The sequence below is a fragment of the Geotrypetes seraphini genome, chromosome 1 (genome assembly GCF_902459505.1).
Source record: "Geotrypetes seraphini chromosome 1, aGeoSer1.1, whole genome shotgun sequence".
In the NCBI taxonomy this organism is placed as follows: domain Eukaryota; kingdom Metazoa; phylum Chordata; class Amphibia; order Gymnophiona; family Dermophiidae; genus Geotrypetes; species Geotrypetes seraphini.
In genome coordinates, this window is record NC_047084.1 from 223,700,314 (window position 1) to 223,727,778 (window position 27,465).

Below are 27,465 nucleotides of genomic sequence, written 5' to 3' on the forward strand. Positions count from 1 at the left end.
CAAGTAGCCACTTTGCAGATTTCTTCAATAGATGCACAGCGAAAATGAGCCACTGAGGCAGCCATATGGCTTGTAGTACCAACTCAGACTGAGTATACACAAGCCAAGTGGAGATGGTTTTTCTAGATACAGCAACTGCTAGCCTATTAGGATCAAAGGTGAAAAAGAGCCGGGAGGACCCTCTATGTGACTTAGTGTGGTCCAGGTAGTATGCCGGACCACTTTTGAAGTCTAATGTGTGAAGGGCTGTGTCAGCCCAGCCTTAACTTGCTGGCCTTACCAATGTCAGCAAAGGCCTATGGGAGATCAAATTCATATCTGATCTTGGAGCATGTCAGTGCAAACAGCATTAGATTGCCCTAGACAACCTAAATTACATCAGTGCTTAAAGGTAACAAAGGATCTTGGTACAGTTATGAGGTGCGAAGAGGTGTTAAAGACAGCTAAGATGTGTTAATGTCTGGTGCTTAAGACAGACAGCTAAGGTTAATCAGAAGCCATTGTCAGAGGCATGCCGGAAATTACATTTGACTCCAGTCTTTAAGGGACAGGTTCTCACTCTATTCTTCTCCAGTCTCTCACACTCAGTCACCTTATTCACCGTCGTTTCAAACAGTTTACAAAAGATAGGGGTACTTAACTTCAATAGATTCTATTTTTAGAACAAGCCTCAAAACGTATAAATATGGGAGATTAGAACTCCCCCCACCCTCTCTCCCTTGAACATCACCTTCTTCTCTGTCCTTTCTCTGGACTCTGTAAAGCAGGCAAACTGTCTTTTCTCTCTCATTAATTGTAATCTTTATAAATCTTGCTTTTCTGTAATATTAAGCTTATTTCTGCACAATATATATATTCTTTATGCAAGCACTCTTAGCTGTCTTTGTCAGTAATTTTACTGCCTACTGAATCTTCAACGAGGGTATCGAACTTGGGACCTGTGGCTTTGGGAAGAAAACAGACAAAATGAAAGATTGAGGTAGAATTCTGAAACTACTTTTGGAAGGAATTTTGGAATTGCTCAAAGGATTACTTTGGTCATGATAGACCTTGTAAAGAGAGGATTCAATGTAAGGGATTGAAGTTCACTCGCCCGACGTGCAGATGTGAGGGTTATGAGAAAAAATACCTTCCAAGTGAGAAGTCTGAGAGAGCAAGATGTGAGCTGTTCAAAGGGAGATTTCATAAGAGCAGAGATCCAGGAAAACAGCACAGGGTGCCTAGTCTTCGAAAACCATCTTTATTAGCAACCAATAGTAAAATCCATATAAAACATGTGGTAAGTCATGGCCTCGATACGGACCATGTTTCAGCTTCAGTGCCTGCATCAGGAGTCCCAAAATGATAGATGAGAAACAATGAAATCCTAATCTTTCAGTGTACAAGGTAGAAAAAAACGTGTTACAGTGTGTTTCTTCCACAAATGAGAGAACCACGTTAAGATACTAAGTGGCAGGAGCAGGTTTGATAGGTGATTTTGTATGGAATAGACCTTCAAACAGGTTCTAAGGGATGCACAAAAAATGGTTTGTTGTCCAGAAACAAAATGCACTGATAGAACTGAGATGACTTCTAACCAAATTGGTTTTTAGATCATAATTAGAGTGGTACAGAAGATAGTCGAAGGATGGACAGAAGTGGACATGAGAAGGGCCCCAGAGAATCCACACCAGGAAGAGAATTGTGTTCATTTGGAGAGAACAGCACTGAGCGGAAGGTTTCCTAGATGCCTCAATGACAGCAGATACTGCAGCCATGAGGCAAAAAGCTTTTACCTTATCAGTTAAAGAAATCATGCTGTTAGTTCAGAGTTAGTAATGTTGGAAACAGTTACAGTTTCCATGGTTTACTAATCGAGAGCTCTAGGAGCAATGGAAACCAAACCTGGTGTGGCCAAAGGGGTGCAATGAGGATGATGATGCCCCAATCTTGGATATAGTTAAAGGAAATCTTGCTTCAACAACCTACATTTCTTTGAATGGATGAATGAACATGTGGATAAAAGTGAACTGGTCGATATTAGAAAGTCATGGGATAGGAGATAACATCCTATTATGGATTAAGAACTGGTTGAAAGATAGAAAACAGAGTACCGTAGGTTTAAAACATGGTTACTATCAGAAGATGATCCAATAATAATTGACCTCCTACCAGACAATTTTAAAATCCTTACGCTAAACCGCGTGGGAAATAAAGGAGGAGGTCTAGCAATTATTCTTAAAGATGGATTTGAGTTCGAACTATTAGATTCCAAAATGACCGACCAACTAGAAATTCTAGCCTGTAAAATTAGCAACCATCATCTAGAAGAATCCCTATCATGCATATTATTCTATGTCCCACCAAAAAGTTGGCCAAAAGCCAAAGAAGACTTCTGTGTATTTGTCCTAAACAATTCACTCGGTTCTTCTTACAATATCATCGCAGGAGACATAAACTTACACCTAGATGAAGAGGACAATACAAACGCGAAAGAGTTTAAAAACTTTCTATCCCTACTCAATTACAACCTCCCTCTACCCACACAAACACATGAAAAAGGCCATCAGTTAGATATGGTAGCCATGTCCACAAAGGACATCCCAAACCCTGCCATCTCTATACGTAAAGGCACCTGGTGTCATGATATCTGGTCTGATCATTTTACTTATTATTTCAAGCTAATCTGGTCTTATTCTAAATCTAAAACGCGCCCAATAATAAAAAGAGAACATCACACCAGAGGCTATATTAATCCAATAGATTTATGGTCACAATATGAATTGCAATCAGAGATAGAAGAAGGAATCGATTTCTGGGTGACTGGATGACAACCAGAACATCCATTTTAGATAAAATTGCCCCTATACGCAATAGCAAAAGCAATGCAAATAAATATAACAAATGGTTTGACACCAAACTTCTAAAACTGAAACAACTAGCTAGACGACTAGAAAGAACTTGGAAAAAACAGGAGAACTAACAGACCGTAACAAATGGAGAGCTAACATAAAAATCTACAAACAAATGATAAAAGACAAACGTAAATCATTCTACTCAATTAAAATCAACTCATCTTGTAATGGTTCACAAGGAATCAATACAAAAGAGCTATTCAACCTGATCACAAATTTATTTGACACCGCACGCTACACCACATCCACACACAACTCTAAGTTACCCTCTGCAAATGACTTAGCACTACACTTCGATTCGAAAATTAAAAACCTTAGAATTCATTGTTCAACAAACGACCCTAGTGATCATCCGATACCTATCACCCAAGGAAATGATACACCGGCAAACATGATCTGGAGCTCCTTTCAAGATTTAGAGTGGAACAATTACAACAGACTATATAAAAAATACTCTAAATCCTATTGCGTTCTGGACTCATGCCCCCCGGAAATCATGAAAGCGGCACCTTTAGTATTTAAACTATCGTTGATGCAATATTTGGCTCATAACCTAAAAATTGGGAAGTTCCTCTCTAATAATGGTCACATAATAATAACCCCAATTCTAAAAAATCGAAAAAAATCTTCAGCTATAATATTCAACTACAGACCAGTAGCATCCATTCCGTTTATTGTAAAAATTATGGAGGGATTGGTACACACCCAACTGATGGATTATCTGGATCAGTTCTCTCTCCTACATGAAACTCAATCTAGTTTTAGACCGTTATTCAGTACTGAGACAGTAATTGCGGCTATTTTAGACAATCTGCGCCTACTGTTTAGTAAGGGTCTTAATGCCCTGGTTATGCAATTCGATATGAGTTCTGCCTTTGATCTAGTAGACCACGGGAAACTGCTGCAATGCCTAGACGCCATTGGTATCAAGGATGAGGTGCTGAATTGGTTCCGTGGCTTCCTTATGTCCCGCACTTATCAAGTATGTTTTAATTATGAACTTTCAGATACCTGGAGCAATCCATCCGGGGTGCCACAAGGGTCTCCGCTATCTCCATTGCTCTTCAACGTCTACATGTCCTCACTAGGCACGCAGCTAACCCAGTTAGGGATAAAACTATTTAGTTATGCAGTTGATTTTACGATCATCATCCCATTTGTTAATTCTATCTCTGAAACTATTCCTAAAGCTTCAGAAGCCATAAACGTGATGGAGCACTGGATGACAACCTTTAGGCTCAAACTTAATTCAGAAAAGACAACTTTCTTCGTTGCTTCGCCACATCCGCTTGACACCAAATCACCACTATGTATCAATAATCTTAATTACCCTATCCAATCTACCATAAAGATACTAGGTGTAACTTTGGATCAGTGCCTAACTATGAGAGACCAGGTGGACTCCTTGATCAGAAAGGGATTTTTCACTCTCTGGAAACTCAGATCCATTAAAGCTTATTTCGATACAGCAGTAGAAAAAATGATTTTATTTTCAATTTAGTGATCAAAATGTGTCCGTTTTGAGAATTTATATCTGCTGTTTATATTTTGCACTATGGCCCACTTTTTACTAAACTGCGATAGTGGTTTTTAGCATTTGGGGCATTCAGCACAGCTCATTGCGCTAAAAACCGCTATCACAGTTTAGTAAAAGGGGAGGGGGTATATTTGTCTATTTTTGCATAGTTGTTATCTAGGTGACATTGCATATTTTAAAGTCATCTGCCTTGACCTCTGGAAAAAAACCCGAATACAAATGATAATTAATTTTATTGTTGGTACTGTAGATTTTGACTTGGTCATTTTAAAAGTAGCTCACAAACCAAAAATTGTGGGCACCCCTAATCTAGGTGTTATCGTTAAGGATATGTTGAAGCACTCATTGTGTGGCAGTGGCTAAGAAAGCAAATAGAATGTTAGGAATTATCTGGAAAGGAATGAAAACCAAAGATGAAAATGTTATCTTGCTTTTATATCATTCTATGGTGCGACTGAACTTCGAATACTGTGTGCAGTTCTTGTCACCATATCTCAAAAAAATTATAGCAGAATTAGAAAAGGTATAGAGAAGGGCGACAAAAATGATAGAAGGGATGGGATGACTTCCCTATGAGGAAAGGCTAAAGCAGCTAGGTCTTTACAGCCTGAAGAAGAGACAGCTCAGGGGAGTTATGATAGATGTCTATAAAATACTGAGTGAAGTGAAACGAGTAGATGTGACTCTTTCCAAAAATACTAGGACTAGGGGGCATGCTATGAAACTACTAAGTAGTAGATTTAAAATGAACTGAAAAAAATATTTCTTCATTCAACAGTAATCAAACTCTGGAATTCATTGCTAGAGAATGTAGTGAAAGCGGTTAGCTTATCAGGGTTTTAAAAAGATTTGGATAATTTCCTATAAAAGTTGTCCATAAGCCATTATTAAGATGGCTTGGGTAAATCCACTGCTTATTCCTAGGAAAGGTAGCATAAAATCTGGTTTTCTCCTTGGAATTTTGCCAGGTACTTGTGACCTGGGTTGGCTACTGTTGGAAACAGGATACTAGGCTTAATGGAACTTTGGCCTGTCCTAGTATGGTAACTCTTAAGTTCTTAAGTTTGAGTAGTGTTTTCCCTATAATTGGAATTAGAGGAAATGCATAGTGGAACTTGTTCCCCTAGTGAAGGAGAAAGGTGCCTGATGCAATGCGATTGATAGCAAATAATCTAAAAGAGAAATATAGAAGTTTGTGGTTCTGAGGGGAAGCAAAGAGATCTGTTCAGTGTTTCCCATCAAGAGAAAATCTATGCAAAATTGTCATGTTGAGAGACCATTCGTGAGGCTGAAGTCTGCTCAACTGTCTGCCAACACATTCTGCTTCCTGCTAAATAAACAGCTCTGAGAAGTATCCCACGAGCAATGACCCAATTCCAAATCTCGATTACCTCCATACCGAGGGGACAAGATCCCATGCCTCCTTATTTGTTCATATTGAACATGGCAATCTAGTTATCCATATGGACAAGTACTACCTGTTGAAGGAGGTGGTCTTGGAATGTCTTGAGAGCATTCCCTATCACTTGTAGCTCAAGAAGATTGATACAAAGGGTTTGGTCATAAGACCACACTCCCTGGGTGTGGAAACCATCCAGATGAGTTCCCCAACCCACCATTGAAGCATCTATGGTTAGACTTTTTTGGGTGGGAAGATGGCTGGAATGAAAGACCCCAGTAAATCCACTGTTAGAAAGAGTGCTGATCTGGGGTGGCTTGAACTGGAGCAGAGAGGGATCCCCTGACTTGGAATCACTGTAGATGTGACTTTTGGTAGTTGACAGCAAACTCTAAAAGCTCAAGGAGGCAAACTCTAAAAGCTCAAGGAGACAAACTATTGAGCTTATGGCATGCTGAGCTGCTTGTGATGAAGCCTTGATCAACAAATTGTCCAAGCTGGGAAATAAGTGAAACCCCCATGAGCGAAGTGTTGCCACAACTACTACAAGGCATTTTGTGAAGAGATGAGGAGCAGAGGCTAGTCTAATGGGTAAGACCTTGTTCTGGAAGTGTCGAAGAACCAATGAAGAAGAGTAAGGTCCTTCAATGAGCAGGTACGCAAAGGCTCAAAAGGGGGGTACCCCAGCCAGGACCAGATTCAAATCTCCAGAGGAAATAGATGGTTGTAAGGGAGGCTTGAGCAATTTGGCCGCCCATAAGAAGTAGATCCTGTAATAACCCACGAAAGGCTGACAAGGCCGCAAGCTGAACCTGGAGAGAAGACCAAGTCCAGGCCATCCTGCAAGAATTCTAAGATGTTATTCAGGGAAGCGCAAAAAAAGACCACTCCTTGCGCCGTACACCACTCCTGAAATATACGCCAAACCTGCACATAAGCCCAAGTGGAAAGTCTCAGGGACCCTAAGAGAGTGGAGATCGCTTTATCTGAATACCTCTTCTTACCTAGGCGTTCCCTTTCAAGAGCTACGCTGTAAGACAAAAGGGACCTGGATCAAACATGGGAATGGGGCCCTGAGTCAGAAGATCGGGCAAAAGAGGCAGAGGAAGAGGAACTGACACCAGATGCCACATCAGATCCACATACCACGGCCGTCTGAGACAATCTGGAGCTAGCAGAACCACAAGGCCCAGATGACGAACAATGCGGAGTAGAACTCTGGCCACCAATGGCCACATACAACAGCCCCTCCAATGGCCATGGTTGAACCAGAGCATCCAGACCTCGGCCTGACCGTCTCTGCGATGAATGAAGAAGCGGGGTGTTTTGGCGTTGACATCCGTAGCCATCAGGTCCATGAGGGGCTGACCCCAAGACTGCACTATCAACTGAAAGGCCATGTGGCTTAGACACCAATCTCCGGGATCTAGCACGTGACTGAGGAAGACCACTTGAACATTCTCCATTCCGGCTATGTGGGAGGCCGAGATGTCCTGAAGATGCGACTCTGCACAGAACATGAGCAGAGCCGCCTACTGTGCCATCTGAGTGCTCTTGGTGCCCCTCTGACGATTGACAAAGGCCACCGCCGTGGCATTGTCCAACAGAACCCTTACAGACTTGCCCGTCCAGAAGGAACGGAAGGCTAACAACGCTAGATGAATGGCTCTGGTCTCCAGAACATTGATTGACAAGGACGCCTCCTCTGTGGACCTCCTCTGCGACCTGAGCTAAGTGACCTAGACATTGAGCTCCCCAACCGAGGAGACTAGCATCTGTGAGAAGCACCGTCCACTGTGGCTGAGCCAGGCTCATCCCTTGAACAAGATGGGAGGTCTGGAGCCACCAACGAAGACTACAGTGAGCCAAGCCACACAGAGGAACAGGGTGATCTAGACTGTGCCTCTGTGGTGACCATGTATGAAGCAGAGCATACAGAAGAGGATGCATGTGAGCACGAGCCCACCTCACCACAACAAGGGAAGCCACCATTGACCCCAAAACTTGGAGGAAATGCTGTGCTCGAGGACAATAGGGCAACCTAATCAGGCAAATTTGAGATTGCAATTTGCTTACCCAGGCATCTGGGAGGAAGACCTTCCCCATGGAGGTGTTGAACACAATCCCAAGATACTTCCAGGTTGACAATCCATCCCAGTGACTGCAGGAACTCCACCACCCGAGCCATGACCCGGGTGCTCTCCTGGAACGACTCTGCACGAATCAACCAGTCATCCAGGCAGGGATGCAACAGAATGCCCTCTGTCCGCAAGGTCGCCGTGACGACCACCATAACCTTGGTGAACATCCGTGGAACCATGGCCAGACAAAAAGGAAGCACACAGAACTGATAGTGTTGACCCAAGATCAGAAAACGAAGGAAATGCTGATGGGAGGCCCGTATTGGAACAAGTAAGACAGACTCCGTCAGGTCAAGAGAGGTTAGATACTCCCCCGGCTGGACTGCCAGAATCATAGATCGCATTGTCTCCATGCCAAAAGACGGAACTCTGAGAGCCCTGTTGACTCCCTTCAAATCTAAGATGGGCCAAAAAGTCCCCTTTTTTTGGGCACCATAAAGTAAATCGAGTTACTTGCAGGTGCAACACTCGAACCACAGCTCTGAGATCTAGCAATCTTTGAAGGGTCTGGCGAAAAGCCTGCTTCTTCCACTCTGCCTGACAAGGAGAAGCTAGAAAATGATCTGGCAGGAAGCGGGCAAACTCCAGAACAGAACTGTCCCGAATCACTTCCAGGACCCACTGATCGGACCTGATCAATGTCCACTTGAAAGAAAACTCACCCAGCCGGGCACCCACTGGAAGCAGAAGGGGTGCCGACAAAGAGTCATTGGTCAGGACAGGCTGCGGGGGAACCGGTGGGGGGGAATCCTAGCCCTCCAAAAGGTCTGCATGTGCTGAAATAAACACCCCCGGGAAAACCCAGAAGTCGGGAAGGTAGCAGTCCCACGCCCAGGGCAGAATCTGCAGAAATCCCGCAGACACTCCCTAACAGTGCCACATCTAACTGCTAGGCGGGCACGGTCCTCAGGCAGGCAGGGCATTTTAGAGTCCGTCAGAGTCTGAACCAACTTATCCAAATCCTCTCCAAACAAAAAAAACCCCCGAAAGGGAAATTTTGTGAGTTAAGTCTTGGATGCCGCATTCGCCGACCAAGCGCGCAGCCACTAGGTAAGATGCGCGGCCACCCCATAAGCCATAAACTTGGTGGAGGTTCGCACAAGTCATAGAGGGCGTCTGAGAGGAAAGAAGCCGCCATCTCAATCTTCACCACCTCTTGATCCATCAAGGAATAATCATCAGACTCACAGTCAAGAACACCATCGGCCCACTGAAACATGGCTTGAGCCCCCCCCAAATAGCCGTCTGGACTCCCAAGACAGAGACATCAAAACTCTGTTAAGTTTCCAACTTACGCTCCTCACGTAAGGCAGAACCGCTCTCTATGGGTACAGTATGCCGTTTTGCAATAGAGAAGACCACCGCATCCACCACTGGCGACTTCAAGGTAGCCCTATCCCCTTCCGGAATGGGATACAAATGAGCCATGGAGCGCAAAAACTGAAACGGCGCCTCCAGTATATTCCACTGCGCCAGGACAATATCCCGAATATCCTGATGCATAGGAAAAGAGCAGGAAGCAGGGTGGATCCCCAAAGAAGAGGGTCCCCCACACATGGGGTCTCAAGTGGCATCTCCTCAAAGCGTAATACCGAGGAGACCTGTTGAACCAAATCTGGGAGCTCATCTCTCTGAAAAAGGCACACCAGATACCTCCTCGCCGGTAGCCAGAAAAGCCAAGGCCCCGCTACCAGCGGCCATTCCCTTGAGAAGATCCTGGAGGTCTCCCCAAGGGTCCAGGTCCTCATGCAGATCCACAAGCTCCTCAGACCACAAATCTTTGTCCCAGGCCACATGCGGGCACTTGGATGAGAGAGGAGGGAATGTAATTCTGTTTAAGGAAAGTTTCCAACTTACGCTCCTCACGTAGGAGTAGAGGGGGCAAATCCGCAGAGGGCGTGGAGGGAACAACCCCCCCACCCGAGACCCCCCGGGACAACCGCAAAACCTCCGCCCACCTGAAAATAAACTCTGCACAAAGCAAAAAATAAATCAGGGCCGGCCGCAATTGCCTCGCATCTGGAGCAAACTGAGCACTTCCCCTGAGAAGTGTTTATTGTTCCATACATGACCTAGCTAAAAGAAAGAAGCCGGTTAGTTAAAAATACAGTAATTTACATTAAATTTAAAGGGAAAGCGATCCTTCAAACCGGCACTACCTCAAGATTTTTTTTTTTTACAGAACAGACTTCACTTGGCTCTCCAAACAATATGCCTTACCAACCAGGGCAGTGTTCTCCCCAGAAATGTTTTCCAGCCGGGTGGCATGAAAAAGTAGCTGGGTAGGGCAGGATGGGAAAATTTGGTGGTAGGGAAAATTAAATGTGTACTATTTTTATTAGTCTATTATTATTTTCCAATGCTCAATATGACTCCTTTTGTAAGGTTTAAGACAGGGGTGTCCAATGTCGGTCCTCGAGGGCCGCAGTCCAGTCAGATTTTCAGGATTTCCCCAATGAATATACATGAGGTCTATTTGCATGCACTGCTTTCATTGTATGCTAATAAATCTCATGCATATTCATTGGGGAAATCCTGAAAACCCGACTGGATTGCGGCCCTCGAGGACCGACATTGGACACCCCTGGTTTAAGAAGTATCCAATTCTAGAAGTGAAAAATTAGATATGCGCCCTCTTTCAAATTGTATAGAGGTTTAAAAAAGGGAAATTAGTTAATGAAGTTTCAATCTAGCCATTTATTTCTGCATGAATTTAAACAACTAAAAAAAAAAAAAAGATAAATATAGCTCATCCAGTCAAAAAGAAATGGCTCTATAGCACCTCTAATAATGTTTTGATCACTAGGTTCCTTCCCGAGGTCTCACTGAGGATATGAAATAGATGCGATCCCCACTTCCAGAACTCTTCCACATAATTTATGGAGAGGTGTTACTGAACCTTGAAGGAGACCTGTGTGACTGTATTACAGCAAAATAAAAAAGTAGCAGATAAAGATCATAGTGAGAGCTAGGGCAAAATAGTTTAGTTAAAGATGCAGGTAATAATTAGCAATGTATTAAAAATATTTTATTTTTATTTGCTTATAATGTCATTTGAAAGCTGCTTGATGTTAATTTAAGTTAATTTTTTATAGTGTGTGTGTGTGTGTGGGTGTGGGGGGGGGGGATGGACAATACCTACGTCAACAGTTAGAATAGGGTCATTTAATCTAGTGGCGTACCTAGTATAAATGACAGCCAGTGCTGATCATTTTTTAACAACCCCCTCCTCTATATACAAAAAAAGATATTTTTAGTAGTAATCCATGAGTCACACAATAAGGGTGCATCTAGGAAAAGGCAGCAACTTAAACATTGCAGTGAGTACTAGAACACCAACGTACACATTGTAAAACTAAACAAGCCAGATCCTACACAGTCAATTGATCCTGTACAGTTGATGCTAACAGAAAGCCATGTCCTTTTCATAGAACACAGATACACCCTCGCCCAATATGGAATAATCACAAACTAAAAATAGAAATATGTAGACAAAAGTTAAACTGAACCAAGAAACCAGACTCTGCATACAATGCAACACCACAGAAACAGCGACACGTCCCCTAATACTGTACAAAATATAAAGACATTAGATGTAAATTAAAAAAAACTGATACATAACAATCACCACTTTACAAATTAACAAATAGAAATAAAACAAATAATGAGAAATAAGAAAATACCATTTTATTGAACTAATCCATTTTACAATTAGCTTTCAGAGGCCACATCCTTTTTCAAGGCAGTACAGTATACTGCTGTTATGGTGTCCTGACCTGAGGAAAGGAGTTTAGTCCCCCCAAAATTGCCTTATTTCCATTTCCTATTTATAAACTTTAATCAATATAGTTACAATACTACTTGATTCTACATAAAGCAACTACAAAAAAAAGTTTTTCTACCTTTTGTCATTTCTGCTTTAATCATCTTCTCTTCACACTCTTCTTTCTATTCAGCATTTGTCCTCGCTCCCTTCCATGCAACATCTGCCCTCTATCTTTGCCCCTTCCACCCAACCTCTGCTCTCTACCCCTTCCATCTACTGTCTACCTTCTCTCTGCCCCTTCCATCCACTGTCCACCCCCTCTCTGCCCTTTCCATCCACTGTCCACCGTCTCTCTGCCCTTTCCATCCAGTGTCCGCCCTCTCTCTTTTCCATGTGGCATCTTCCCTCTTTTTATGTCGCTTCAATAAACTGTATATCCTGTGCCCTTTCTCTCCTTTGTACATGATTCATTTCAGCTTTACCCCCTCGCCATTTTTTTGTCTCCACCCCCTCCTCTATGCTCTGGCATCTCTCTATTCTTCTTTCCTTCCTTCCTTCCTTCCCATTCCACCCCATGGTCTGGCATCTCTATCTACTTTCCTTCTCTCCCCATGCCCTGGCATATCTCTCCCTCTCCCTCCTTCTCTGGCACCTCCTCTCCTTTCTTTCCCTCTGGTCTGGCATTTTATGTCTCCTTAGTTTCCTTTCCCTCCCCCCATGCCCTGGCATCTCTCTCCTCTCCTTCCATCTCCCCCTCTCACTCCCTTATCTGGCATCTCTTCTTCTTCCTTTCTCTCCTAACTTCCTTTCACCTGGTCTGGCATCTGTCTCCTCCCACTCCCCCCATATGTCCTGACATCTCTCCCCCCCTCCATGGTCTGGTAGCTCCTTTCCTTTCCCTCCCTCCCATGGTCTTGGCATCGCTTTCCTCTCCTCTCCATTCCCTGGTCTAATTTCTCCCCTCTCACCAATTGGGTGCAGCAGCAGCAACACTTCTCTTCTCCTTCCCCATTTGGGTGCAGCAGCAGCACTTCTCTTTCCCTCCCCAATTGGGTGCAGCAGCAGCACTTCTCTTTCCCTATCCCCTCCCCAATTGGGTGCAGCAGAAGTATTTCTCTTCCCCTTCCCCCAATTGGGTGCAGCAGCTTTTCTCTTCCCCCTCCCCTCGAAAAAAAAATTGGGTGCAGCAGCAGCAACATTTCTCTTCCTCCTCTCCCCATTGGGTGTAGAGCAGCAGCATTTCTCTCCCCCCCAATTGGGTACAGCAGCAGCAGCATTTCTATTCCCCTCTCCCCCCTTGGGTGCAGCAGCAGCATTTCTCTTTCCATCCCTCCCATCGGCAGAGTCACAAGCTTCCCTCTATCGCTGACCTATCTTCCATAGGTCAGTGACGGAGGGAAGCTTATAACTTGCTGCTCTTGCTTGCTTCGGGCCTTCCTCATTGCCAGGTGCTGCCTTCACGGAAACAGAAAGTAGGCAGGACCCGGCAGCAAAGAATGCCCGAAGCAAGTAAAAGCAGCAAGTTTCTCCAGGGCTCTAATGTGTGCGTGCCGGATTTCCTTCTCTCCCCCCATGGGATGTAACTTCCAGTTTCAGAGGGAAGCCGGCACGCACACGTTAGAGCCCTGGAGCGTGGGTTCAATTCGCATGCTGTCAAAAAAAAAAAAAAAGAGGCAGGAGTCAAACACAATTTTCGGTGGCGAGTCAGCCCGGGAAGGAGCATCGGTGGAAGCAGCAGGATTCGCTGGGCGGTCATCTAAATTAGCCGGGCGGAGTGCCTGGCTAAAAGGCCCTAGGAAGAACGCTGCAGGGAGTAAGGCTAACTGTTGAGGCACCTCTAAAAAAATGTGGGGGAGGTGGAGGAAAGTGGGGGAGGGACCCAGCACGCGACCTGCCGGGTTTGACATCCCCAAGGACAGACGGACCCACAAACAGGGTCCACCCAAGCTCAATCCGGCACCAAAAAGGTGACAAAGAGCCCTAAACAAATTCTAATAGCCCTACTAAGGGAGATGGGTACAACTCACCAACACCTGCTGAAGACTGAGAGAAGACTGAGGTAATTAGGGGTGAGACACCTGATATGTACTATTCCAAAGTTTTGTCTCAGTCTTCACCTGCTGGTCATGATGAGATATAACCCGCTTGTAAGATTAATCTCTGCTGGTCTGGAGAGTTGCTAAAGAAATTAATGTTTCTATCGTTTCACTCTCTTTTTTTTTTTAAAACAGAAAAGAAAAACGAGCCGAAAGGCAAAAAATACGTGCGGAAGGCAACGCAATTTGGACAACACAACTTTTTCACCTGATGCTGGGCGGGAAGGCATTTGTGCGTGCAGTCTCAAAGCTTCTTAAGAAGTTTAAAGTGACAGTACACTTTTAGCACTGCCCGTACCAAGCTATGTGAATGATGTCACCCACATGTGAGAATATGCTGCCTGCATGTCCAAAGATAATATATTATATACGATAATAAAGGCTTATACATCACATCTTGAAACCTATCAGAATGCCCAACTATTTCTACCAAATCTGCCATGCTCCTATAACATGAATTCATAAATAGAATTTTAGCACAAATGCACAATCCACTTTTCTGTTTTTAGCATTATCAAACATTCACAATGAAGCATGCATGGACTTTTAATTTCCATATACAATTTATAAGCACTTACCTGGATCAATTCCAACAGGCCCGAATAGTTCACTTAGTTGAGAGGCCAGTTCAAATGATAGAGATAGTTCTAGACAATCAAACTCTAAAGAATCAGATGATGCCAGTTTACCACTCAGTATCTTTGCTTCGTCTTCCTTTTGAGGAGCCATGCATTTTTCTACTTCACCTCCTCCTACACCAATAGTCAGAAATTCCAAAGTATGTTTATTTTCCTCAAAGCTGTTAGCATCTTCAAGGTTTGTATTTTCTGTTTCTTGGCTTGTTTCCAAGACTGGGCTCAACTTATTATCCATGCTGGAAACATCACCTGTTTCCAATTCTGAAGCATTTTCTTCCTCCAACAAAGATGGGTTTGCATCATCCAATGTCTCTATATCAGACACAGTAACCAGCGGCTGATTTATGACCTGAATAACATAATCAGCACTAAGATCATTTATGGGTTTTGGCTGTGCAACCAGTGACAAAGGCTGCTTAATGCAGTCCACTTCAAATTGTCTTCCATTAGCATTGTGAAGAATATCATTTCCATATTCTGCTTCTTGTACATAAGTACTTAATGGCAGGCTTGCTGCTGCATCATATAGTTCTGCACATACTTCAGGTTTTGCACATGTAATTTTTCTTTCTGACTCACAGAAAGACAACGCTCTGTTTTCAAAATGTTGAACAAAATCATCAGGCTCCTTTCTGGTTTGCTCCCATTTTAAGTCATCCTTTTCTGGGTTTGTACTGGCTTTCAATTCTGCCTCAGTACTAAATGGCCCTACATTAACATTCTTACACACTCCCTGATCGTAATCATCTTCATCATCTTTGAATAATTTCTCTCCAGAATCCAGCAATAGGTTTGTGGCCCAGACTATGTCTTTGTTGCACCTTTCATACAACTCTTCCAATGTATCAAATGAAACTGATCTAAAGAGCTTACAAAGAATTTTTAAGTTTGCCATTTCATCCACACTATCTAGTTCACTTTCTTCTACATAAGTGCTTTTATCATGCACAACTCTATATGGTATTTTTCCCTGAGAATCTAAATCCATAATAAGCTCAAAGTCCTTTGGCTTGAACTGATCAGCTTTGCCTGACAGCACTTTAGTAGATTCTGTAAGAATAGCTTTTTGCTTTTCTATTCTCCAAACAAGAGCAAATTCTTGGGGTTCAGTTTGTGAATACTGGTTTATTCCTTTGCACAAATCCCATTCTGGATTACTTTCCTGTGTGTTTATTGCAAATAGTAGATCTGCAGGTGTTCCAGACACAGAGTTATTCATAAACGTGAGAGCCAGTTTGCATACCCTTCTATTTTGCTTATATTTCATCTCTTTTGTTTCAATAGTTGATGCACCATCATCATGACAAATTGAAGTTATGTTGCCCTGCAGCTCTCCATGAACTCCAGAAGCTCCTTGAAACATATCTACAGTTTGTAGCTCACAGATGTCCACTTGTTCATTAATTCCAATTTCTGTTTTACCATCATTTAGACTATGTTTTTGTGGTCTCCGGGACCTTTGTGGCTTCTGCTCTAAAGTGGATGGCCAAGCAGCCAGAATGTTCACCTCAGTTTTAGCACTTTCTAGCAAATTATGACTAGGAAATTCTGAGGCAAAACTTCTATCTTCTTGCCTTTCAGAATGGCTTTGTGCTTTATTTTCCAAGACATTTCTCAGATCATCATCTAAACACACATTGAAATCTTCCCTTGCCATCTCATTAGATTCAAGAGGATAAGAAATGCTAGATTTTTCCTCATTACAACTTTGCATAGATGAAAATTGCTGTGCTCTTTTATTTCTAAGGACCCTCTGACCCATTGACTGTTCTATTGGCCAATCACCAACAAAATTTAGAGATGAGACCAAAGTTGAGAACTTGCTTTCATCAATTGTTTCCGATTCTGTGGGTACTTTGGAACACCAGTCACAATCAGTTTGGTTTTCTTTTGGCCCCATGTCATTGACTTCCTCCATTTCTCCAGTAGACGAGACACTTAAGATTTCAGTATTTCCAGAGATGACTACTTTGCCTTTGCTTCCCTTTTCAGTATTCTCACTTTCTGTGATTTCTTTTGTAACGTCATGACTTTCCAAATATGCAGACTTGTTGGCAGAATCTACCACTGATACACTTGTAGTGCTCAGAATACTGCTGTTATCAGAGCTGTAGTCTACAATGCCAATTTCCATTTCTTTCTTTTCTTTTTCAGAATCGCTAGTGGAGAAATCTAAGACATTCTTCAATGGTGATGGGCTCATCATCAATACAGATTCTCCCTCTTCGGCTGTCTGGTGACATGTTAAAGATGAAGTCAAAAGATTTTCTTCTTTCATGTGAGTTTCCCCATGAGAGGTATTTCCCCTGAAAAACAAAACAAACAGTGAGTTATACTATGAACACTTCTTTAATCAAGCACAAACAGCAAACTCAATTTTAAAACAACATTGTCAGGGCTGCTAAAAATGGGAATGGTTGACATTAACGTTGCACCATGGTTTTAAACATAAGACTTACAAACAAAAACAAAGCAAACTCAGCTGCAGCTGTTCATGACCTGGCTGAACAGAATAGACCAATTCTATTATTTCTATCTGCATACCTTTATATCAGCACCACAAACAAATATAAAAGCTTAACAAGTGATCCAAGTGGAAAACTAATATTTTCATTAGTAATCTATAAAATTGGGCTCCAGTCCTGGAAAGCATATCACTCAGTATTTCAGGACAGGTTGGCACACACAAACTGCCTCAACCAGTGCATATTCGATAAGAGATGTCCTGAAAACCCACACTAGTATGAGCCCGTCAAGAACCTGATCTATAGAAACACTGCTAGTGTCCCCTCTGCTTTTTTTTTTAGGTTTATAATATTTATTGATTTTCCATTAATATATATCAGAACAGAATATGTACATGCTTGTACAAATAACAACCTTCAAAACAACAGGCAATGTAAAGCTATCTGTGTGAATTCTTCATGGAAGCTTTAAGTAATGTAACAAGTTACAATGAAAACTAAACCACCCACCTCTTCCACCCCCTCAGAGCTCCAACGTCATGAATTAAATAGTAGTCTACGTGCTCTATGGGACAAACCATACACTTGGATCTGGAGCTGCTCCAACCCAGCCTGACTGCAGAAGCCGCAAGGGAAGGAGTTGGTCGGGTATAGGAGACCAGCTCCACCCCCAACAGCCCTTGCAGTGCTTCTTTTCAAAAAAAGATTTTCCTCTTCAGGGCAGCTCCTCTTGGATTGGGAGCTGCCCCAACCCAGCCCGACTGCAGCAGCCGCAAGGGAAGGAGTTGGTCGGGTGTGGGAGACCAGCTCCACCCCCAACGGCCCTTGCGGTGCTTCTTTTCTCTGATGTCAGAGAAAGGGTGGGACCGCCGGCAGAGGAAGCAGCGCAGACGCAGGGCTCAGAGAAGGGGCGGGACCGCCGGCAGAGGAAGCAGCAGGACAACGGTAGGCAGCTTCTCCATGATGGGGTGGGGTGGGGAGGCTGTGGGGCTGCGAGCGGTCCTGCGGGGTGAATCGGACGTCGGGGGGGAACTTGTACAACGTGCTCACGAATATAACGCGCATGGTTATACTCGGTTTGTAAAATCGTGTATAAAGCATGCATTATATGCGTGAAAATACGGTAATTAAATACACAATATAGCAACAGGAGGTTATGAAGAGAGCCAAAGTGTTTAAACACATATTTTGATGTGAATGACATTGAAGGCTTCCGCCATCCTGTGACTGAACCCAAAACAGTGAGGTGTCCTTTAGCTCCACCCCCAACAGCCCTAGTAACGCTGATCACACACACAATCACACAAAAACACCAACCACCTGCTACCAACAACCTCCAAGAGAAAAAACAACTTCTCCACCCGAAAAGACTAACTATAACCGCACTCTCACAAATTCCTTCCTCCTAGCTTTCACAATGAAACCTACACCACAAAAACAAATGGAAACTATCCTACTGATCATCCTGCTCCTAACCAACTGGAAAGCAGCAGCAAACAACACCTCTCCAATTCCAATTATTTCAATTACTAACAGAATTCACTACCCAGCCAGGAGAATCACAGTGGACAGAAACATAAATTGCCAGACCTATACCACACCATCATACCAACATGGGGAAGAAACCACACCCTCACCCAAGACCACTCATCTAACCAAAAACAATAAAGGTGCACAAACAGAATACACCACACTTACATGTGCCTACATAAACATCAGAGCTCTAGGCCCAAAGACAGAACACTAAAAGACTGGATAGAAAACGAGAATCTTGACTGCCTCTTCCTCACAGAAACCTGGCTTACATCAGACTCAGATCCCAGGATAACGGAAGTCTGCCCTAAGGGATACAAAATAACAGTGGTCTGCAGGGGAAAAAAAAAGAGGGGGAGGTCTAGCCATCTTAGTCAGAAACTCCCTAAACCTGAATATACTAGACAAAACGTCCACCCCTTACAGGGAACTACTAGCCTGCCAACTTTCATGCACCACACTAAAAGGATCCATAACTTGCATGCTCTGCTACATAACACCAGGGAATTGGAACACAGCAAGATCCAAATTTGAAGATTTTATATACCAAAACTCACTAACGGCAACTTACAACCTAATCCTAGGAGACCTAAACCTCCATCTCGAAGACCAATCTTCCAAACAAGCAGAAAACCTACTGTCATTCCTCGAAGCCCTAACATACAAGACTTTAGACCCACAAACCACACATGAGAAAGGTCACCAACAAGACATCGCAGCCTTTATGACTCAACAGCCCTTACTGCCAGAGATTCAAACATCAAATAGAAAGTGGCCCCAAACCAAAATCCCAAAGATCAACCTATAACTAAGGTAAATACTTTGACCCCCTCCAAATTCTGGACTAAAACAGATGCAACAATCCAATAATGCAACCCCAAGGACTTCATCTCACAATGGTGCAGGCTAAGCAGAGCTACCCTCGATGAGCTAGCCCCAATACAAACAAAAAACAGAATTAGCAGACGATCAGACAAATGGTTCGATAACGAACTACTCCTACTTAAAAGACAATGCAGACAACTAGAAAGAAAATGGAGAAATAATAACCAAGAACTCACGAAAACAGCATGGAGAAAACTAAAGCAACAATACAAGCTAAAACTAAAAGAAAAAAGAAAGATATACTACACCAAATAGGCAAAGAAATCCAAGACACACAAAAAAAACAACACCTATTTCAAATACTAAAGCTATGGTCACTTATGTTGCTGAGTGCACTGCTTGAGGCGAAGCAGCTTTTATCAACCAATCATCCAGATGTGGAAATTCTTGAAACCTATAGGTATGGAGGGTTGATCCAACCACCACCAGGCACTTTGTGAATACTCTTGGAGATGAAGTGAAACTGAATGGCAGAACTTTGTTCAAAAAATGCTGTTCATCTACACAAAAACAAAAAAACTTTCTTTGTTCAGAGTGTATGGAGATGTGCATTAAAGCAGTTTTACACCTATGGACCGGCGGAAATAAAATAATTATTTTGTGGACCGGCAAACTAATAAGACTGAAATTTTTAAAAACCCCATTGCCGCCCCATCCCCGCGGTCCCATTAACCATCTGATCCCATCCGCACAAGCCTCAAATAGTTATGATTTTATATTGAATACCTCTCGATTAATCTTGTGAAACTCACTCTCCTCTTAAATAAAAAGCACTGTCACACAAATTCTTCTTCACACCTTCACAAGAGAATTAGAGATTAACAGGGTTCTCAAGTGCTCACAGCCATGGACCTGAATTATTTTTCAAAACCAATGGCTGATACCGTGAGCTATCATCGGTCCCGTTTATTTTCTCTATATCTCTGATTAGTGCTTATATTTTTTATATAATATTTTATTTTATTTTATTCTGTTTTATTTTGCCCTTCCCTTTTAGGCTGTATTATTTCTCCTCTTATTCTTCTTACTTATAAATTACTCTTAAAATATATAAATATGACACCAATGTTTTGCCATTCCATCCACTTCAGGATCACTTAGCTTTTTTTCTTCTCCTTAATTCAACTTCCTTTCGTTTAACTTCTTCAACTTCCTTTCATTTAACTTCTACGGAAGATCTCCGTTTCGCCCCCAGAGTTAAACACGGGGCTTCATCAGGAATGTGCCAGCATTTTCTCATTTTTACTCATGGCACAAAAAGTCCTCAAGGCAGAAAACCTCTGTGTAATACACTTCCTCACAGAGAGCCTGGTCTTCAAAAGACCACAAGAGAATTCTTCAAAAGACCAGGCTCTCTGTGAGGAAGTGTATTACACAGAGGTTTTCTGCCTTGAGGACTTTTTGTGCCATGAGTAAAAATGAGAAAATGCTGGCACATTCCTGATGAAGCCCCGTGTTTAACTCTGGGGGCGAAACGGAGATCTTCCGTAGAAGTTAAATGAAAGGAAGTTGAAGAAGTTAAACGAAAGGAAGTTGAATTAAGGAGAAGAAAAAAAGCTAAGTGATCCTGAAGTGGATGGAATGGCAAAACATTGGTGTCATATTTATATATTTTAAGAGTAATTTATAAGTAAGAAGAATAAGAGGAGAAATAATACAGCCTAAAAGGGAAGGGCAAAATAAAACAGAATAAAATAAAATAAAATATTATATAAAAAATATAAGCACTAATCAGAGATATAGAGAAAATAAACGGGACCGATGATAGCTCACGGTATCAGCCATTGGTTTTGAAAAATAATTCAGGTCCATGGCTGTGAGCACTTGAGAACCCTGTTAATCTCTAATTCTCTTGTGAAGGTGTGAAGAAGAATTTGTGTGACAGTGCTTTTTATTTAAGAGGAGAATGATTTTATATTGAACATATTTTATTAAAGTATAAAAAGAAACAATATTCTGTACAATTGTCATTTTATAAATATAAATAATACAGGGCAAGGATCAACAAAACCCCCGTCTCCCCTCCCCTTCACATATATCCCCTCTACTATCAAGAAAACTGAATAAGCCAAATTATTACAGAATGCTACACAAATATCATGTAACAGAATACCACAGTCACACATGGCAGGAATGGTGTTAGGGGAGTGGAACTAGGGCAACTGCCTCCTGGCCAGAGACAGCCCTAAGCCAGCTGGAAGCTAAAGACGCACTGCCTGGGCTCTGCACTCCCCAGTTATGTCTAACATCAGCTCTAGCAGGATACATATTTTAAATCTGATATATTCTAATCACAAGATAGAAATAAAATTATTTTTTTCTACCTTTTTGTCGTCTCTGGTTTCTGCTTTCATCTTCTTTTCACTCTCTTCCATCCAGCGTCTGCCCTCTGTCTCTTCAATCCAGCATCTGCCTCTTCCATCCACTGTCTGCCCTCTACCCCTCCCCCTTCCATATGGTATCTGCGTTCTTTCTATGCCCCTCTCTCCTACACCAGATCTAGCATCTTTGTCCCTCTTTCCTTATTTTTCATCTGACCCCCCTTCCCAGCATCAATCTCTTTCTACTTTGTCATTCCTGTCTCTCCCCTTTCCCTCATCTGATCTCTCCATTCCACCCTGACTCCTTCCCCTCCTCTAATCTCCCTGCCAGCTGTTTCCTTCCAATGTTCCTCCTCCCCTGTCAGCAGTAGCCCCTTCCCCTCCCTTGTCCAGGAGTACCCCTTCTCCCTTTCCTCCTCCTCTTATCCAACAGTAACTCTCATCCCTTTCCTTTCCCTTCTCCCCTGTAAGCAGTAGCCCCTTCCCCTCCCTTGTGCAGGAGTACCTCTTCTCCCTTTCCTCCTCCCCTTATCCAACAGTAATTCTCGTCCCTTCCCTTTCCCTTCTCCCCTGCAGCAGTAGCCCCTTCCCCTCCCTTGTCCAGGAGTAACCCTTCTCCCTTTCTTCCTCCTCTTATCCAACAGTTATTCTCATCCCTTCCCTTTACCTTCCCCTCCCTTGTCCAGGAGTACCCCTTCTCCCTTTCCTCCTCCCCTTATCCAACAGTAATTCTCTTCACTTCCCTTTCCCTTCTCCCCTGTCAGCAGTAGCCCCTCCCCCTCCCTTGTCCAGGAGTACCCCTTCTCCCTTCCCTCCTTCCCTCTCCAGCAAATGTTTCCTCTGTGTAGGCTAGCGGCAGCTCTGTGTGCTTTCAACTTCGGCACACAGTTGCCCCTAAGCAGTATTTTATCCGCGGTTTCATGAGACAGCCTCGGGGCCTTTGGTAGGCCGGCCCATTTCAATGATGCAATGTGGGCCAGCCTTCCAAAGGCCCCGAGGCTGCCTCATGAAACCGCAGTTAAAATACTGCTTAGGGGCAGCTGTGTGCCGAAGTTAAAAGCACACAGAGCTGCCGCTGCTTGTCTGGGGGTGCGGAGACATACGCGGCAGGAGTAGGAGTTGGAAGGCAGGAGTGCCGGCATAGAGACGGCAACAGGAAGTTGCACGTCAGCTGACGCCGGCACTTTTTGCTGTGGCGGGGACCCATGTCATGTTCCCATGAAGACCTCTACCCTGGACTTCAAGGAGGCGTAATTTCACATCACCGTTTGGCCATCTCACCAGCAGTATCTGAGGTTTGCGGTTCTTGGGCAGAACTTCCATGGGAAGTGGTGAAAATTCTTGCTCCTATGGTAAAAAAAATTGCGCCTGTGTCAGACTCTGCATCTCCTTCCCAGCTCCTCTTACACCTATTTTACCTTCAGGAGCCAGCCATGCCACGATGAAGACAGAAGGAACTCAAAACCAAAGCCTGAGACCAATGTGATTTGAAGAATAAAATGACGATATAACAAAAGGTAGAAAAAAATAAATTTATTTTATATTTTATGATTAAAATATTTTAGATTTGAAATATGTATCCTGCTAGAGCTAGTATTAGATATAACTGGGGACCGCAAAGCCCAGGCTGTGCTTCTTTAGCTTCCAGCTGGCTTAGGGTTCTCTCCTGACCAGGGGTAGTTGCCCTAGTTGAACTCCCCTAACACTATTCCTGCCATGTGTGACTGAAGTATTCTGTTGGTTTGATTTTTCTGTGTAGCATTCTGTAGTAATTTGGCTTGTTCAGTTTTCACAATAGTGGAGGGGATATTTGTGAAAGGGAGGGGAGACAGGGGTTTTGTTGATCCTTGCTCTGTATTATTTGTTTTTATAAAATGACAATTGCACAGAATATTGTCTCTTTTTATACTTTAATAAAACAAGTTCAGTATAAAATCATAATTATTCAAGGCTTGTGTGAATGGGATCTGACAGTTTGCAGGGCAGGGACGGGGACCGAGCTCACGGGGACGGGGCAGGGACGAGCTCACGAGCACAGGGCAGGAACGATGATAAATTTTTTTCCTGTGTCATTTGAAGTCTAGAGAACACAGCCAATCATTTCATTCTAGAAGTGGTATATAGGATTCCCAGGGATATAACATCCAAAATTTTTTTTGACCAATTATTTATTGAGGGCTCAGAGATCGAGAATAGAACGAAGATCTCCTATCTTCTTTGGAATTAGGAAATAAATGGAATAGAATCCAAAAGATTTTTCTGGGTAGGGAGTATTACTTCTACGGCATTTAATTGAAGCAAGGACTTCTGTTGAGATGTGAAAGAGGACTTTCTTGGAGGGTTGTTTGGAGGAATGATGACGAAATGAAGAGTAACCCTCCTGAATGACTTTAGGACCCAGGTGTCTGTGGTAATGAGAGTCCAGCGTTGATGATATAACAGAAGATGGGTTGGTGAGGTGGCTGAGAAGGGGGTATTGTGGCTGTGTTCTCTACAAGCATGCCAAAAAGACTGAGCTGGTTTCTGAGGAACAGAAGTCTGATGTTTCTGAGACTTTTGTAATTTCTGCCTTTTCTGTGGTAGGGGTTTTGAAGAGGATGTGGTTGTTGGATAATGCCTCGTATGAATAGGAAGCAGGTCTCTGAGAAGATTTAGAAGGCTGAGTCTTGAATCCCATTAAGGTGGTCCAGCTTTGTTCATGTTGGGTAAATCTTTGAGTGGCATCCTCCTCCTTGTCCCCAAACAGCTCTTCACCAAGACAAAGAATATTTACTAAATGATCCCAAAAGTTAATGTCCATGTCAGAGACTCGCAGCTATGCAAGCCATCTCATAGCATAGACACAGTCGATGCTTTGGATGTCACATCAAATGCATCAAAAGTTATTCTTGCTATAAACTTCCTGGTTTGAAGAAAGCTATGAGTAGTCTCCTGGAATTCTGGAAGTTGGTCAAATAGAATATATTGTTCAAAATCAGCCAATTTCTTAATGAGTGGTTTAAGGTAAAATGACATTTAAAAGTTATAACTGAGAATCTTATTGGCTAACATAGAATTTTGGAAGTGGTGGAACTGAAATTTGTCCACGGTGCAGCCTTCACATCCTGGTGGAGCAATAGCATATACTATGGTACCATAAGATTTTTTAAGAGTAGACTGGACAGGATTGTATTCTATATAAAGAGTCTATCTTCCTTGGAGATATAGGAAGAGTGAGAGGAATCTCCCAGTTCTTAAAAACAGCCTCCTTAAGGAGACTATGTAGAGGCAATTTAAGGAGCTCTTTAGGAGGTTCATCAAAGCCTAATGCCACAGGGAGCTTTGCTCTGGGCTCAATGTCTGACTCCAGCTTAACAGGCAAAGCTTTCCCCATCTGCCTGATGAATTTGGTGAAAGAAAGTCCTTCTGGAGGCGATCTACGTTTAGGCGGTGGAGGTGTTGGATCTAATGGGATGCCATACAACTCTGGAGCAGATAAGATGGGATCAGAATCAGTGTCTCATTAAGAAAGCTCTTAATCAACATCTGGAACTCCAGGAGATTCTCTACAGAAAGAGGGAGAAGGACGATTTCTTGTCTGAGAAATGGGATGAATGTGAGAATGTTAAGATAGGTTCCTTTGACGACGTTGCTACCGGTCAGATGAAGAGGAAGATGGAAGTGAAGTGTGTCAACGAGAATGTCTAGATCTTGATCTGCGTTGAGAGATGCACAAATTGGTACCATGCAATATATGCTTAGATTTAGAGGAGAAAGTATTGGTGCCGTGTGATCCCAATGTTTGTCGATGCCTCGATGGAGAGCTGGAGCTAGTACCTTTGGGCCTCAATGTGCCATGCTCAGGCTGGTCCAGTACCAATGGAGTCAATGTAAGCATCAGTACTATAAGCAGCTCTCTCCAAAAGAACTCCTTCAGTTGGTCCTGGATAGACTGAACCGGTACAGTTGACTCAACACCTGGTACCATTGGTGCTGCAGGGTGGGTGTTGAGGGGTGGGTGACCTTGATTAGAAAGCATACCCTATAGTAGAAACAGCCTGCACAGAAGGAAATCGATGATGGTGTCGGAACTTGGCATGCATCGAGGGACTCGATGCTGAAGATGCCTGTGATGCTGATGGAGTAGAGCAGTGTTTCCCATCCCTTGCCAGTCAGATTTTTAAGATATCTGTAATGAATATGCATAAACTTGATTTGCATACACTGCCTCCATTATATGCAAATTTATTTCATGTATATTCATTGTGGATATCTTGAAAACCTGAATGGCAAGGGGGTACTCCAGGACCGAGTTGAGAAATACTGGAGTAGGGAGGCATCGATGCTGGTACAGCACAGTTACTTACCGTAACAGTTGTTATCCAGGGACAGCAGGCAGATATTCCCACACATGGGTGACGTCACCAACGGAGCCCCGCAGCGGACAGCCTCGAAAGCAAACTTGCTTGAAGATCTCGAGTTTTCGAGTGCTGCATCGCGCATGCGTGCGTGCCCTCCCACCCGAACTAGGGGGCGCATCTCCTGTGAGGATCCTCAGTTCAGATACCAAGCCAAGAAGCCAACCAGGGGAGGTGGTGGGTTGTGGGAATATCTGCCTGCTGTCCCTGGATAACAACTGTTACGGTAAGTAACTGTGCTTTATCCCAGGACAAGCAGGCAGCATATTCCCACACATGGGTGACCTCCAAGCTAAATAAAAAGGGAGGAGGGAAGTTGGCAATTTACGAAAAAAGATTTTGCAAAACTGATTGGCCAAAATGGCCATCCCTCCTGGATAAAGAATCCAGACAGTAATGAGAGGTGAAAGTATGAACCGAGGACCAAGTGGCAGCCTTGCAAATTTCCTCAATAGGTGTTGATCTGAGGAAAGCGACAGATGCCGCCATAGCTCTAACCTTGTGGCCCGTCACTCGACCTTGCAGAGGAAGACCAGCCTGAGCATAGCAGAAAGAAATGCAAGCAGCCATCCAGTTGGAGATGGTACGCTTAGAGACAGGACGTCCCAACCTATTCAGATCAAAAGAGATGAAAAGTTGAGGAGATGTTCTGTGAGGTTGAGTACGTTGAAGGTAAAATGCCAACGCACGTTTACAGTCCAAAGTATGCAGTGACGCCTCACCGGGATGAGAATGTGGCTTAGGAAAAAAGACCGGGAGAACAATAGATTGATTGATATGAAAATCTGACACCACTTTAGGCAAGAATTTTGGATGCGTACGGAGAACCACCTTATCATGGTGAAAAACTGTGAAAGGTGGGTCCGAGACCTGCGCTTGTAACTCACTGACTCGACGGGCAGAAGTGAGGGCAATCAAGAATACAGCTTTCCAAGTGAGATACTTAAAATGAGCCAAAGCAATAGGTTCAAATGGAGGTTTCATCAGTTGAGCCAGAACAACATTAAGATCCCATACAACAGGAGGAGGTTTGATAGGTGGATGAAGGTTAAAAAGGCCCTTCATAAAACGAGCGACCAGAGGATGTGCCGAGAGCGGTTTCCCATCCAGAGGTTGATGAAAAGCAGCAATTGCACTAAGATGAACTCTAATAGAAGTGGATTGAAGTCCTGACTGAGATAAATGAAGCAAATAATCCAGAACTGAAGCCAAAGGAGAAGATTTCGGCTGAAGACGACGACCGGAACACCAAGTCGAAAATCTAGTCCACTTCTGGCCATAACATTGACGAGTGGACGGCTTCCTGGAAGCCAGAAAAACATCTTGAACAGACTGAGAGAATTGAGAAGGATCTGTTATGCAGAAAGGAACCATGCCGTCAAGTGAAGAGACT

General features: G+C 43.3%; 1 protein-coding gene across 7 annotated transcripts in view; it reads right to left on the minus strand.

Annotated features, from left to right (window-relative positions):
* N4BP2 (NEDD4 binding protein 2) overlaps nucleotides 1–27,465 on the minus strand; it is a 225,373-nt gene that overhangs the window by 104,877 nt on the left and 93,031 nt on the right. For all 7 annotated transcript variants that reach the window (XM_033947102.1, XM_033947095.1, XM_033947076.1 and 4 more), the window contains one exon: nucleotides 14,412–16,777. In XM_033947102.1, the coding sequence (XP_033802993.1) occupies nucleotides 14,412–16,777 (2,366 nt within the window). The remainder of the gene's footprint in view (nucleotides 1–14,411; nucleotides 16,778–27,465) is intronic.